We start from the raw sequence: 12,777 nt of genomic DNA, 5'->3' as shown, positions 1-12,777 counted from the left end.
TGACAGTGATAGGATGAGAGGTGATGGCCTCAAGTTGCATCAGGGGAGATTCAGAGTAGATGTTAGGAAAAACTTCTCATAAAGAGCAGTGATGCAGTGGCACAGGCTGCCCAGGGAGGTGGTGGAGTCAATTTCCCTGGAGGTGTTCAAGAAACGTGTAGATGTGGCACTGGGGGACAGGGTTAGTGGGTGGTATTGATGGTAGGTGGACAGTTGGGCTAGATAGTCTGAGTGGACTTTTCTAACCTCAACAATTCTATTCTTATATGATTCTGCCATTTACAAGTTTTATTAAAAGCCTTTTTAAGGCATTGCTTTTTTTTTGTTTGTTTGTTTTTTGCCTTGTTTTCTAAGGAAGCTCAAGGCTTCCCTTGTCATACAGCCTGTGACATCCTTCCCTGTTAACAACCCTTGGTAAGGTGATATGATCTTCAATATTATTTTTTTCTCTTATCATCCATTTTCATTTATCTGTAGCAAACAAATGTTCCACGTTGTTTCTTTATGAAGAATTGCCTTTGAGAGACCTCAAGCATTCTCTTTATCTGGCCTAGTATGCACGTTGCTAGCTTAAAATACAGATCAGCCACGTCTTCACTTGATGCCCTGTATGGGAGAAATTCTTAGGTATTTGGCAGAAGGGTTGGATTTTGTGAGGAATGGGAAAGTATTATGGGGAGCTGTTAATCATAGGCCTCATGAGCAGAAAATTTATGATAGCAAAGAAATGTGGAGGAGAATTTGACTACAAGGGGAAAAAAAGAAATTAGAAACAGGACTTCTGTAGCTGTACGCATGAGAAAATGATTATTTAAAGGCATCACTGCTTAAAAAGTAATTAAGAAAATTGAAATGTTTGTTTGTTTGTGGGAGGGAGGAGAGCAGGCAGGCAGGAAGGGTGCTTTTGGGTCACCAGCAGATCTGAAATGTCAGGCTCTGTTTTCCAGACAAAGTTGTTCTGCTTTTGTCAGACTCAACACTACTGGAAATGTAAATGGAACAGTACGAGAAAGTTCACATTGCTTACATAATTGGATGTTAGCTGCCCTGCCGTGGTGGAGCATGCACAGTGCACTTATACATGGTTTGTGAAAGCCAGACTTATCTGACAAGTAGAAGGATGAACAAATGATTAATACAGTCTGTGTTTTGGTTTTTTTGGTTTTTTATTTATTCTGCAGACACCAGTGACTCGTACCTCGCCTCTTCCCAGCAGAATGTCCATCAGGTGCTTTCTCCTATTTCAAAGCCATGCATTCTTTCACGTTCTGAGTCTCTTTCTTCCTCACCATCCAGTCAAGGAGAGAAAATCAGGTAATGTCATTTAGAAAGCAACTTTTGAACCTGCTTTTTAAGGAAAAAATAAAAATAAAAATAAAAAATAAATCATGATGATGGTAATATCTGCTTTTATAAGCCATGAATTTTATGTCACAGCTTCTCTAAAGGTGGGTAACATTTCCGTCTTTAGAATATCCTCTCCGTTTCACATTTTCCATTTAAAACTTTTCATGCGTTGGTTTTCTGGTGGACTTTTGAATGCTTTGGATGCTGTTGTTCAAAACAAGGTGTGGTGTGGATCTTCATGTTTCAGAAACACCATAAGATGTAAATCTATAGTGTCAGTTAGGCCTTCTGTTTGATTTCATTTCTTTGCAAAGTAAATCACTTCCAGACAGCTGAACAGAAGATTTGTCGGTAATAAACTGTGAGAAACAAGTCGATGTAAACATTATTCTAGTGGTTTGTTCTAATGAACTCTATTGGGATTTGACAGATTGGACTTTCCAGTGGGCTTCTGCATCATCCATGTACATATGATCCTGATAAGACAACAATAATTTCTGCTGATGTTTCTGACTAATGTTAAAATAAACCTCATTTCAGAAGACAGTTGACTCTTTAGAGGGTACAGTTCATCAAGCTGTAACACTAACGTGTTTTTTTTCCTACTGAAATCATATTAGTGTGCCAGCATAACATTTCCAGGAATAGGAATCTGCAGTCTTCTTTGGATGTGTGTGATAAATAGCAGAGCTTTTCTCCTGTCCTTTGTGTTTTAAGATCTTTGCTGAATAAACGCTTGGGTGTTGTGTTGAGGGACATGATTTAGTGGGAGCTATTGTTAATAGGTGAGCGGTTGGACTGGATGATCTTTTAGGTCTTTTCCAACCTTGGTGATTCTATGATTCTGTGATTCGAAATCAATAACTCTGAAAAATTAAGCTGTGCAGGAGTCTTCTGTTTTTCCTGTCTTTCTTATTTCCATATATGTATAATTCTTCTGTAACTAGTGGTTACCACTGCCTTCACTTTCCAAAACTGAAAATCTTGGTTCTTCATTCAGAGCTCAACTGTTTAGCATCTAACGTGTCATTTCCTAGGAAAAGACACTTGAGTCAGTGTCTTTCTGGCCATCATTCCAGATTTTATTACTGTAGAAAGGTGGTTGTGCTAGGGCAGCTTTAGTGGTCATTCATAGGCCTCTTATATTTTCATGCTTAGTATGCATTTAGTGTAGAGACAATCTCTCTAGTTAGAATTTAGGAAGAGCTTTTATGATCTTGGCCTTGAAAAGAAGCTATTGAGATTTTTAGGGACTGTGAGATTAATTCTGACGTTGGTGTTTGCCTTTCCGTGGCTCTCCTTTGTCTGTCCATTGACATTTTCTACAGCGTGCATCAGGTTTGCTGTATTGCTGTGACGGAACTTAGAAAGGGAATGGTGAGTGGTAACCTGCATGCTAAGGTTTTATGGGAAAATGCTCCAATGCTGTGAGGAAATGTGCTTCTTTGAAGGGTGTTGGAGAGTCTGAACTACAAAAAGGAACAGTAAAGCAGCATGACCAAGTTGTGTTGCAGAGAACAGGCGCGGGTCTGGCAGTGGGTGGTATCTGCTTTCTTGGGTTCCTTGCGGCAGACCAAGGATGTGTGGTCCCAATAGCCTTCTTGGACTTCCTGCTTTCCCAAGACATCTTTAAAGGGAAAATGTTGTTTTGTTTAGGATTTTGGGAGGTTTTTGTGCATTGCGCTATTTACTGTTGCTTTAAGTATCTGAGAAATGCCATGTGTGGGCTTCTACTCTGACTTACTCCCATTATTAGGCAAAAGCCACATTACTGATGCATACTGTGGGATTAGTTTTATGACCTGCAGATTTGAAGTGACGATGGGAAGGAACCTAAGTGGAAAGAAAAGATGCTGTTATAACACCAGTAAACCATTAAGTTAGACTTCTGTCAGTGTGGGAGAAAATCTTCTCCTCCGATCAGGACCTTCTTGTTTATTTATATTTCAAAATATGAGCAGTATGAAGGAAACCAATAAATACAGGCAGGAAGGCTGGAGTTATAAGGCAGATGAATTATCTGACCATTCCTTTTTCATACATAGCTGAACCTGACTGAGGCTTGTTAGTGGTTTTAGGCTTAAAGTAATTTTATACACTAACAAAATAGTTCAGATGGTGGCTGTTGCTTTTTGTTTATAGTTTAATGGTCATTTTGGGCTTAACTCTTGGGATTTATTTGGTGTAAATGGAGCAGCCTACCAGCTTGTACTGAAAATGTCTCATTATGGGGGGTATGGTTTGTGCGTTCTCTGCTTTTAGCCCTATGGAAGGCCTGAACTGCTTAGAAATTCTAAGCACAAACATATTTATGGAAGGGTGAAAAGCAACAGCTGGTGTGTGGTAAGCTCCTTTATGGAGCGCCGCTGATGAATTGGTGACCTGCACTACTTCTGCTATTCTGATTCTGGTCAGTTTAGTAGAAAGGTCACGTGGGAGATACCGTTCTTTCACATCATCTTTCTGATTAGATGAACGGGGATTTAGAATGAGGGCACTAACCCCATTTCTTATTGAATTTTCACCCCTATGTTTATGTTTTGTCGGACCCATAATCCTAATACATTTCAAACGCATCTGTTAAAATGACATCGAAGTGGGAATTAGTTGAACACAGAGCCAAAAAGAGGCTTTTTATTTATTTATTTATTTATTTTAATTTCAGTTGACTGCATGTCACACTGCTGCATTTCTGTTGTTTCAGTCCGATGCCTTTTATGTCATGTGTAGGTCTTGGGGAAAGGCTGTGGAGGGCAGTGCCTTTTAGCAGAGTGCTGTCATGAAGTTAGAGGTGTGTATTTCAATACATAACTTTGGAGGCAGAAAGCTGCAGCGTTTTGCATGCATGAGTTTTACGTATGGTTTAGCGGGTTGCTATGCATGCAAGTAAACCTATGTTTAAATCCGAAACTGCTCTCTTTGCTTAAAAGTTGTATTTTCAATTCTTTACCTTCTTCCTCCTTCTTTCAGGCTTCAGAATCAACGGGTAAATAACCGAGATTTCAGTGATAGTCCCAAGCCAGAGAAACTAGTATATGAGGACCTCGAAGAGCACTTTTCTCCTCTTGAATGTAAGTTTTAGTGCAATTTTAGACAGTTTATTTAACACCACAGGGCTTGAGAGTTGCAAGACGATTGTCTTGTCAGGTTAAAACTGTAGCCGGAAAGGAGAAATTCCAACTCATACTGGAAACCAGGGTAAAGAAACTGGCTCAGGGGATGAGTTCCTTTTCTACTTATTTGCATCTTTAGAAAAGGGTACGGAGTAATAAATAGTTCCTAAAATCTAGTTGGTTCTGAAATTTGGGAACATTCTTGTTCAGAAGTCTTGCATAACCTTGTTCTGACTAATGCGTGTCAGTCTAACACTTGCTTTCAGAATGCTTTAAAATTGTGAGGGTTTTTGCTTGTTGGTTTGTTTTAAGCATGCTAAATGTGTGAACTAACTTGAGGTGTTTGCAGCATAAGACAAAATCACAAGGAGAGTTTTTCATTGACAATATTGGATCAGTATTACCGTGTTGAAATTCTGCAGATACATTTTTTGGAGCCATTACTGCTCTTGCTGAGTCTACTTTCAGTAACGGAGGCTTATGTTATGAGTTAGAAGTTACTTTTGACGTGTGTATAAATGTGCAAAGAACACCTGAAATTATTTATGCATTAATAAGCGTCTTAGAGTAAGTTTGGAATATATGGTTAAGTTTCTGAAATACAAATTTTATATTTTTATTTATTTATCTGTTTGTTTGTCTAAACTTCTCTGGTCTACTTTGCTGGCAGGGGGGGATTTTGCCACTGTGCTGTGCTTTGCTCAGAGAGATGGTTTAGCAGAGGGTTGTTAGAATTAGGGTACTATGGTTAGGCTGTGGTTGGACTTGATGATCTTTGAGGTCTTTTCCAACCTGGGTAATTCTATGATTCTTTGATTCATGTTGTGTGCTGCAGGAACATTTTCTTCTTCTATTAACTGGAGTTAAGTGTGCAGGGTCAGTTGTAGGAAAATTGAGCGTGTAAGTAAGGTGCTGTGAAAAGAAGAGAATAATAAAAATTAATGTACTTTATAGCCGTTTGTGTATGAAGGCAGAAGTAGAAGCACAGTTATGGGTTTAGTTGCCTAGTTTCTCAGTGCTTTAAGAACCTATTAATGGTGGGTCTGAGCAGCTTTATCTCCCGTGGAAACAGGAGTTAAATGTAAGTAAAATTATCACTGAGGAGGATGTGAATAGTGTGCTTTAACACCTCCCTCATTTCCAAAATTCATCATGTCTATAAAGTCTTGTCTACAATGACAGATGTCATTGGATCGTACATCATTCACAAAGTGATAGAGAAGAGCTGGTTGTTACATGGGAGACAGAACAACTGAGTTTCAAGAAAATATGCTTCACTGGTGTGAGTGTTTTCTCAAGTTGCTTTCATATTAGAGATTTTTAGGAATACATTTCAATTTTACTGTTGCATATGTGAATGGACCGGCATTTTCTTGGCAGCAGGGTCTGAATACATGCTGTGCCCAAATAACTTATTACCACTGTATCATTCAATGACACACAGTAGTCAGTAGGCATGATATTAAGAGTTTGCATATACCAATGATTTCTAAATTAACAGTACTTTAGTTGAGTCAGACTGCCTCAAATCTCATGATCTAGAAGGCCAATCAAGATGGCTGTAAACACAGGACTGGTAACTCAGGAGAAGTTAGGAGGAAAGAAGAATGTAAAATCCAAGTATTCATAGTATAAGATACAAGAGAAGAAGGAAGGAAATTGGTGAGAGTATAAAAAAACACAACAAACAGTGGAGTGAAGAGGGTACCACAGGATATGGGGTCCCCAACACAAGGAGGACATGGAGCTGATGGAACAGGTCCAGAGGAGGGCCACAAAGATGATCAGAGGGCTGGAGCACCTCCACTATGAGGACAGGCTGAGAGTGTTGAGGGATTTTCAGCCTGGAGAAGAGAAAGCTCTGCGGGGACCTCATAATGTCCTTCTAGTACCTGAAGGAGGCCTACAGGAAAGTGGGGGAGGAACATTTCTGAAGGGCATGTAAGAGGCAGGATGAAAGGAAGTAGTTTTCAACTGGAACAGGGTAGATTTAGACTACATATTAAGAAGAAATTCTTTACTGTGGGGGTGGTGAGGCACTGGAACAGGTTGCCCAGAGAGGCTGTGGATGCCCCCTCCCTGGAAGCATTCAAGGCCAGGCTGGATGGGACTTTGAGCAACCTTGTCTAAAGGGAGGTGTCCCTGCCTATAGCAGGAGGGTTGGAACTAGGTGATCTTAATGGTCCCTTCCAGCCCAAACCATTCTATAATTTTACAGTATGAAGGTGACAAAAGAGAATGTGGAAAGCCTTTTAGCCATACTTTGGATGAGCTTTAGCTAGAACAGATTGGCTGTTGGCTGCAATTACTTTTAGTTGTGTGCTGGTTTTAAGGACATAATGTGTCTCTTTTTGTCCATCCTTGCAGAAAGGAATGAATATGTATGAAGAAGTTTGTATTTTTTTTCCACTGTGCAGTAACCACGGTTCTTACAGTGCTGTTTTGTCTGTTTTTCCTGCTTATGCGATCAACAGACTTCTAGAAATTAGATGTTAATATTTAACCAGAACCTATTTGTGATAGGATTATTTTTTTGTCTATTTCAACACTGCAGATGCCCTGAAACATACTGATGCTTCACAGGGGAATAATTTTGTTGTTGAAAACCTTATAATTTAAACCTGAAGAGAGGAGGAAGAGAAATAATAAAGGAGAACATTTTCTTTTGAGTGTAATAATCCATTATTATGGTCTTATGTAAAACATATGGAATTGAGTTGCCTAGGCAAAGCTGGTGGCACCTCTTGTTGCTAGTGTAAAAAAGGTGAAAGTTTTCTCATCTGTACCAGAGAGGTTGTGGATGCCCCATCCCTGGAGGTGTTCAAAGCCAGGTTGGATGGGGCAGCCTGGTCTAGTATTAAATGTGGAGGTTGGTGGCCCTGCCTGTGGCAGGGAGGTTGGAGCTGCATGATCTTCGATGTCCCTTCCAACTCAAGCCATTCTATGATACCAGTGCTAGACCGACACTTCGGCATAACTTTTCTGTGCGAGCTTCATCTAAAATGTCTGTACAGTAATTTTAATTAAAGAGGTTCAGACCACGCTGAGAGACAGACTGCTTGGTTTGGGTGTGTTGTCATCATACAAAAGACTTCAGTATTTACTGCAACCTAGAAAAACGTTTGAAACCTCACTAATATCTGAAAGATGAAGAATTTCTATTCTCTAGGCCTCGACCCAAAATGTAAGGAGATACGTGAGGTATCTGTACTGAGTTACATGAAACGTTTGGAATAACAGTACTGTGTATTTTGGGTTGGCTGCCCACCACAAGTGGCAACGTCTAGCAAAGCATTTGTAGTCCCCTTTAATTCTGGGATAGTAGCAGTTTTGTGTTTTGCAAATAAATCACGAAGATGGAACTGAGGATAATAGGGGAAGTACAGCAGTTGCCTTTTTTTAATCCAGTGCCGTTTTCCACACATGAAAGTATCATGCAGAGTATTTGAGTTAACATTATCCATCCCATGCCCTGAAGAAGGCAAGGATCCTAATAAAATATGGGATAAAGTAATTGAAAGTTGTTTTACGTGCGTGAAATGGATGAGTTAAGTTTGGGCACGTCATTTTTCTGTGATCCGTGTCATGATTATGTAAAGAAATGAAAACATTTTGGTTTTCTATTATATATTTATTCATGATTGTGTGTTGGCTTTGTAAACAGATGTGTTCCAACAGCTAATTTAAAACCTAACAATTCAGTAATTAAATAAGCAAGCACAGCCTGTGATAATTCTTCATCCTCAGGGACATGGTCAAGTTGGAAGGAAAACGCTCAATTAGTGCTTATATTTATGAGCTCAAATGCAGCCATTCCCACACTTTGTGTCCCTTCCCTTGCTCCGCTATTGTGATTACAGAATAATGAAGCCATTGTTCGCATTTCTTCTCCAGATCAAGGGGACATTCCAGAGCAGTGTGAAAGTGATGTCTTGCATCCATCTGGGGACACTGTCAATGGAAACCATGTCACAGCCACTGTGCGAGCGGCAGCCACTTCGCCGCAGGACTTGAGTGAGTTCTCAGCTCAGAAACAAAAGTGAATGCCCCTTTTAGATGTCAGCTGCGCAAAACAAAAAGCTAAATATTGAACGTTCTGTAGATCTGGGTGCTGAAGTGATTGGAAACTTTTCCCCAGAGCATTCTGCAGTAAAGAAGGAGGAGTGTTTTCTTTTGCTTTGCTCCGTGAGGATGACTTTCGTCACCCTCATTTTGGTTAAATGTGTTTTTAATTAAAGGATTTTTATACAGCCCTCCCTCCTCCCCCCCCACACCTCTTCCTCCAGAGAGGATTTTGATTCTTTTCACCTTCTTTTTTTAGAGTGATTATTAAGTATTGTCTCTCTTCTTGGGTATTTTCTGTACTATATGTGTGGATTGTTCCTTTTTTTTTTCCTCTCGACTCTGTTCACAGGCTGCGTTATCACAGCGCTGATTTAATTCTTTGGGTGGACGGGGCTGATTTCAGTGCAGCATATGCAGCTTTTCTAATTGTTCTGGATAGCAACACAATGATTCTCATTTGCAGAAGAGCTTGCTAGCTTCTAACATTGCCCAGTTTTGAGTTTGCCCGTCAAATTGCCATCTGAATGCTCTTCCACTTACGTGGCTTTTTAATATACTGGTCACAAAGGCAGCCTGTCTTCAAGTAACGTTAAGAGATTTTTAAAGTGCTTTGCTTTATAAAGAATTAGATCCAACCACATTGCTGAGGGAAGGAATATAGCATGGGCTATAAGGTAACAGATTTAATGAGAAAGCTCAAGATTGGAATGAGAAACGCAGAGAGAGATTTGTCAGTTCTGCAGCCCCCACTCAGGCTCTCCTGTTGGACTTGTGGGCAGTCATACATCAGGCTGAAATGTACTGAAGTGGAAAGAAATGCTGCCAGATATATAACTGTGGTATATGTATATATATAAAAAAATCCAGTTGTTTTTCATTTACCCTTAATGCTATCCAGGAACCTGTAACTTACTTGAGTGCTACTGCAGTAGACTACAGAAGTATATATAAATCATATCAGAGAGGTTGAAATAATTTTTCACAGCTGTGTTGGATCGAAGAGAGACTGAAGAACAAAATACAGAAGACAAACACTGGGAAGAGGAGAGGAAAGCCCGAGAAGAAAGAAGAGAAGGAGAACAACAGGGAACTGGGGAGAGGGAGCAAAATGAAGCGGAAGAGCTGAAGAATGAGACGGTGATTCGATGTTTTATTCTCTATTAGTAATGGGGCTTTGTACTTGCGTATTATTTTAGATGTTAAAATACACATTGGTTAGAAATAGATTTTATTCTTTTTATTTAGATGAAAGTAGTAGAGGGCAGGTTCTTTAATGTGTTTCTATGACTAACCAAAGGATCTTGCTAGAATCATAGAATGGCCTGGGTTGAAAAGGACCACAATGATCATCTGGTTTCAACCCCCCTGCTATGGGCAGGGTTGCCAGCCACCAGACCAGGCTGCCCAGAGCCACATTCAGCCTTGAATCATCCAAGCTAGAGCTTGTTAGGCCAAGTAACTTCTCCACTGGAAATGGATGCTTTTTATTCCATGCTTCATGTAAATGCTTCGTGTCCATACAGTTTCATATTGAGAATGCAAATGTCACCAGACTGTATCGGAACAAGCAATACACTTGTCATCTATCTGGTCTGCACTTGCTGCTGCGTGACATCACCAGAACATCTCAATGTCCATCTGCTTATTAGCCTTCACCAGCCTAACTACCCTAACTAGGGTGCTTGTGGAGAAGCAGAAGTTAAAAGGAGACTGTAGGGAGTTTAAATCCTTTGTAGCTGTTGAGCGCATACTGAAATAGCATTCAGTTTTTTGTTCCCCCCCCTCTCCCTTTCTTCTTCCTTTCTTCCTCTTCCCACACCCAAGACCTCAGTTAATTCACTTCACTAAATTACACAGCCTCTCTGTGTCAGCTCATTTTCTCCGGTGCACATGCAGTTGCCCACCTTAGCCCAGCTCTCTGGCCATAGAGAGAAGCTGGGATTTCAGTCCTCACAGCATTTCAAGGCATCCAGACAGAGAGGGTTTTCTTGAACGATGCTCCTTGAATTTGATACTTCAACTTGAACTGCATGTAGCAAATGTAATGCTGTTTACATTTGGCACGTTTCACTGAGTTTAGCATTAAGCCCTGCAGGTGTTTTTGTGTCCGGGTCATTTTTGACCTGATCAATATTTAATTTTATTTATTTCTTTATTTTTGTCTTAAAGTTGATCCACGACTCGATGAAAACTGATGAAGAAGAGAAGGGAGAAAAAGGCGAAAGCAATAATTCTGGTGCTGAAGAAATGGTAAAGGATCCTACTCCAAACCCATTAGAAAAATACATGAAAATAATACAGCAGAGGAGAGAGCAGGAACTGGCACATGAGGTGATTATTCTTAAAAGGGGCCCTCAAAGTATTTATTTATTTGTTTGTTTGTTTAGGTACCAGGACTGTGTTTAAACATAAATCTGCCTTCAGTTTTTAAAATCCTGTGTTTAAATGCGGTGCTTTGAAATCCTAATTAAAGTGCAGCAGTTCGGATCTATGAAGGTCAGTTTGTGCTCCGCTACCACAGCTGGCCATATTGACGGCACGGGGAGGGAAGGTTTAGATTGGGTGTTGGGGGGAAGTTCTTTACTTTACTAAAGAGCAGGAGCAATTATTACACCCTTAAGCCTTGATTTGAGAATCAGTTACAGAAGGTGCATTTTCCTCTTGGCTGCCAGGATTCGAAAAAGGAAGAAATACAGGACCTGTCGCTCGTGGAGGGAATCACATCCAGCGAGAAAGACGACAGGTAAGGATCATACATTTCTTCTAACCGCTTCTGTTTATAAATATGGCGTGAGTTAGGGCTCAGAAGGCATCCACCTCTCAAAAAGCAAAATAAAAAGTAACAAACTTGTAATACAAAGTAAAAATCTTGCAGTAACGGAGGATCCTCACGGTTTTTCTACAGGTAAGTTGTAAAGTTGGAGTCTAGGAACCTACATTCCATGATCTGTTTCAATGGCTGTTGCAATTCAAACTTTCATCTGCAACTGAGCAGCGTCTCAGTTTCTTTATGTAGAACTGAAGCCTGAGGGATTCTTCCTGGGTAGTGACCCGATGAAAGTGTGTCTGTGCTGCACCTAGCAGGTAGTCTGTCATTTGCATTGCCTTCAGCTTTAAGTATAGTGGACTTCTGACAAACTAGTTCATGCACTGTGTCAGAGAGCGTTCTGGCAGCCTGTGCATGTCCCACATTTCCTGTGGGTTATCTCTAGAGGTTGGTAAATAAAAACACGTTGCCTTTAGTTCTTTGGTAGGGGAAAAATATCTCCATGATAGGAGAGAAATCTCTCTATCAATCTGTTATTTCGATTTATTTGAAGGTGTACAACTGAAAGCGTATCTAAGGAAATAATAGAGTGCGTTAAAAAATTACTTGTTATATCTATGATTCAATATTATCTGTCCCTTTGGAGTGCTGTTGTACGTACTAGCCCCTATGCTGGTCCTCCTGAGTTACACCTGGATGTTCCGGGTCAGTACTACAGAAGTATGATATGGGAGTGCCAATGCAGAGAGGAGGTGGCCCAGACCCTCACTGCTAAAGGCTTGCTTACTCAGTTCACAGGAGCAGCACAGATGGACGTCAACTAAAGCAGTGATTATGTGCAGCCTCTTAAATTGTGTTGAACTTTTAACTTTCACTTAAAACAAACATATATTTAAAATATGAAGCTACTTAAGACTCATAACATATTTTCCTCCCCTTCTGTCCCGCATACAGTGCTGCAGGCATTTCTCACGGAGATGATGATGACAACTTCTGGTGATCAACAGCAACTGATTTGTGTCTTTGTTTTTAACTACAATAAAGACGTTTTTAAAACATCTTTCTGTCTGTGAAGGAAGTTGTAGTAAGTGTTAGGCCTGCAAATTGCAGGCTGTGCAGTTATAAATGAATAAAGCTGACGCTGAAGTCCCACTGCTTCAGTTACTGCACTCAAGAGTCCCGATGCATTGCTGATGCAGGAGGAGCCCCTGTGCTTGATGGAGGCTGTAAATTGGTGTGTCCAGGTGAATGGCCTTGAATCCCTACAGCCTTCTACAGCTTTTGAGGCGCTGTTCCTCCCTTCCCCCCCCTTCCCCACCACTTGCCAACTGCAGGGCAATGGGATAACCAAACTTTTTGTTACGCTTAGGCTGTTATGTGGCTTTAGAGGCATCTGGTGGAGACCCTTGGCTTGTGCGACAGAACCACGTTAACGTGCCTGCTGCAGCAGGAGAAGTGAACACTTCTAAAGTAGCCTTACCTCAC

General features: G+C 40.5%; 1 protein-coding gene across 5 annotated transcripts in view; it reads left to right on the top strand.

Annotated features, from left to right (window-relative positions):
- The window catches only part of OFD1 (OFD1 centriole and centriolar satellite protein), a 28,382-nt gene extending 16,030 nt beyond the window's left edge, over positions 1–12,352 (top strand). For 3 of the 5 annotated variants that reach the window (XM_072331498.1, XM_072331506.1, XM_072331482.1), the window contains exons 16-22: positions 1,182–1,314; positions 4,318–4,418; positions 8,355–8,474; positions 9,511–9,662; positions 10,695–10,856; positions 11,159–11,268; positions 12,247–12,352. In XM_072331498.1, the coding sequence (XP_072187599.1) occupies positions 1,182–1,314; positions 4,318–4,418; positions 8,355–8,474; positions 9,511–9,662; positions 10,695–10,856; positions 11,159–11,268; positions 12,247–12,292 (824 nt within the window). In that variant the 3' untranslated portion in view covers positions 12,293–12,352. The remainder of the gene's footprint in view (positions 1–1,181; positions 1,315–4,317; positions 4,419–8,354; positions 8,475–9,510; positions 9,663–10,694; positions 10,857–11,158; positions 11,269–12,246) is intronic. The other 2 variants (XM_072331488.1, XM_072331515.1) reach the window with 1 other exon arrangement.
- Positions 12,353–12,777: the final 425 nt, after the last annotated feature.

The sequence above is a fragment of the Excalfactoria chinensis genome, chromosome 1, assembly GCF_039878825.1.
Source record: "Excalfactoria chinensis isolate bCotChi1 chromosome 1, bCotChi1.hap2, whole genome shotgun sequence".
Classification (NCBI taxonomy): domain Eukaryota; kingdom Metazoa; phylum Chordata; class Aves; order Galliformes; family Phasianidae; genus Excalfactoria; species Excalfactoria chinensis.
Note: the sequence above shows the minus strand (reverse complement) of the source record. Positions and strands in the feature narration are given on the sequence as shown.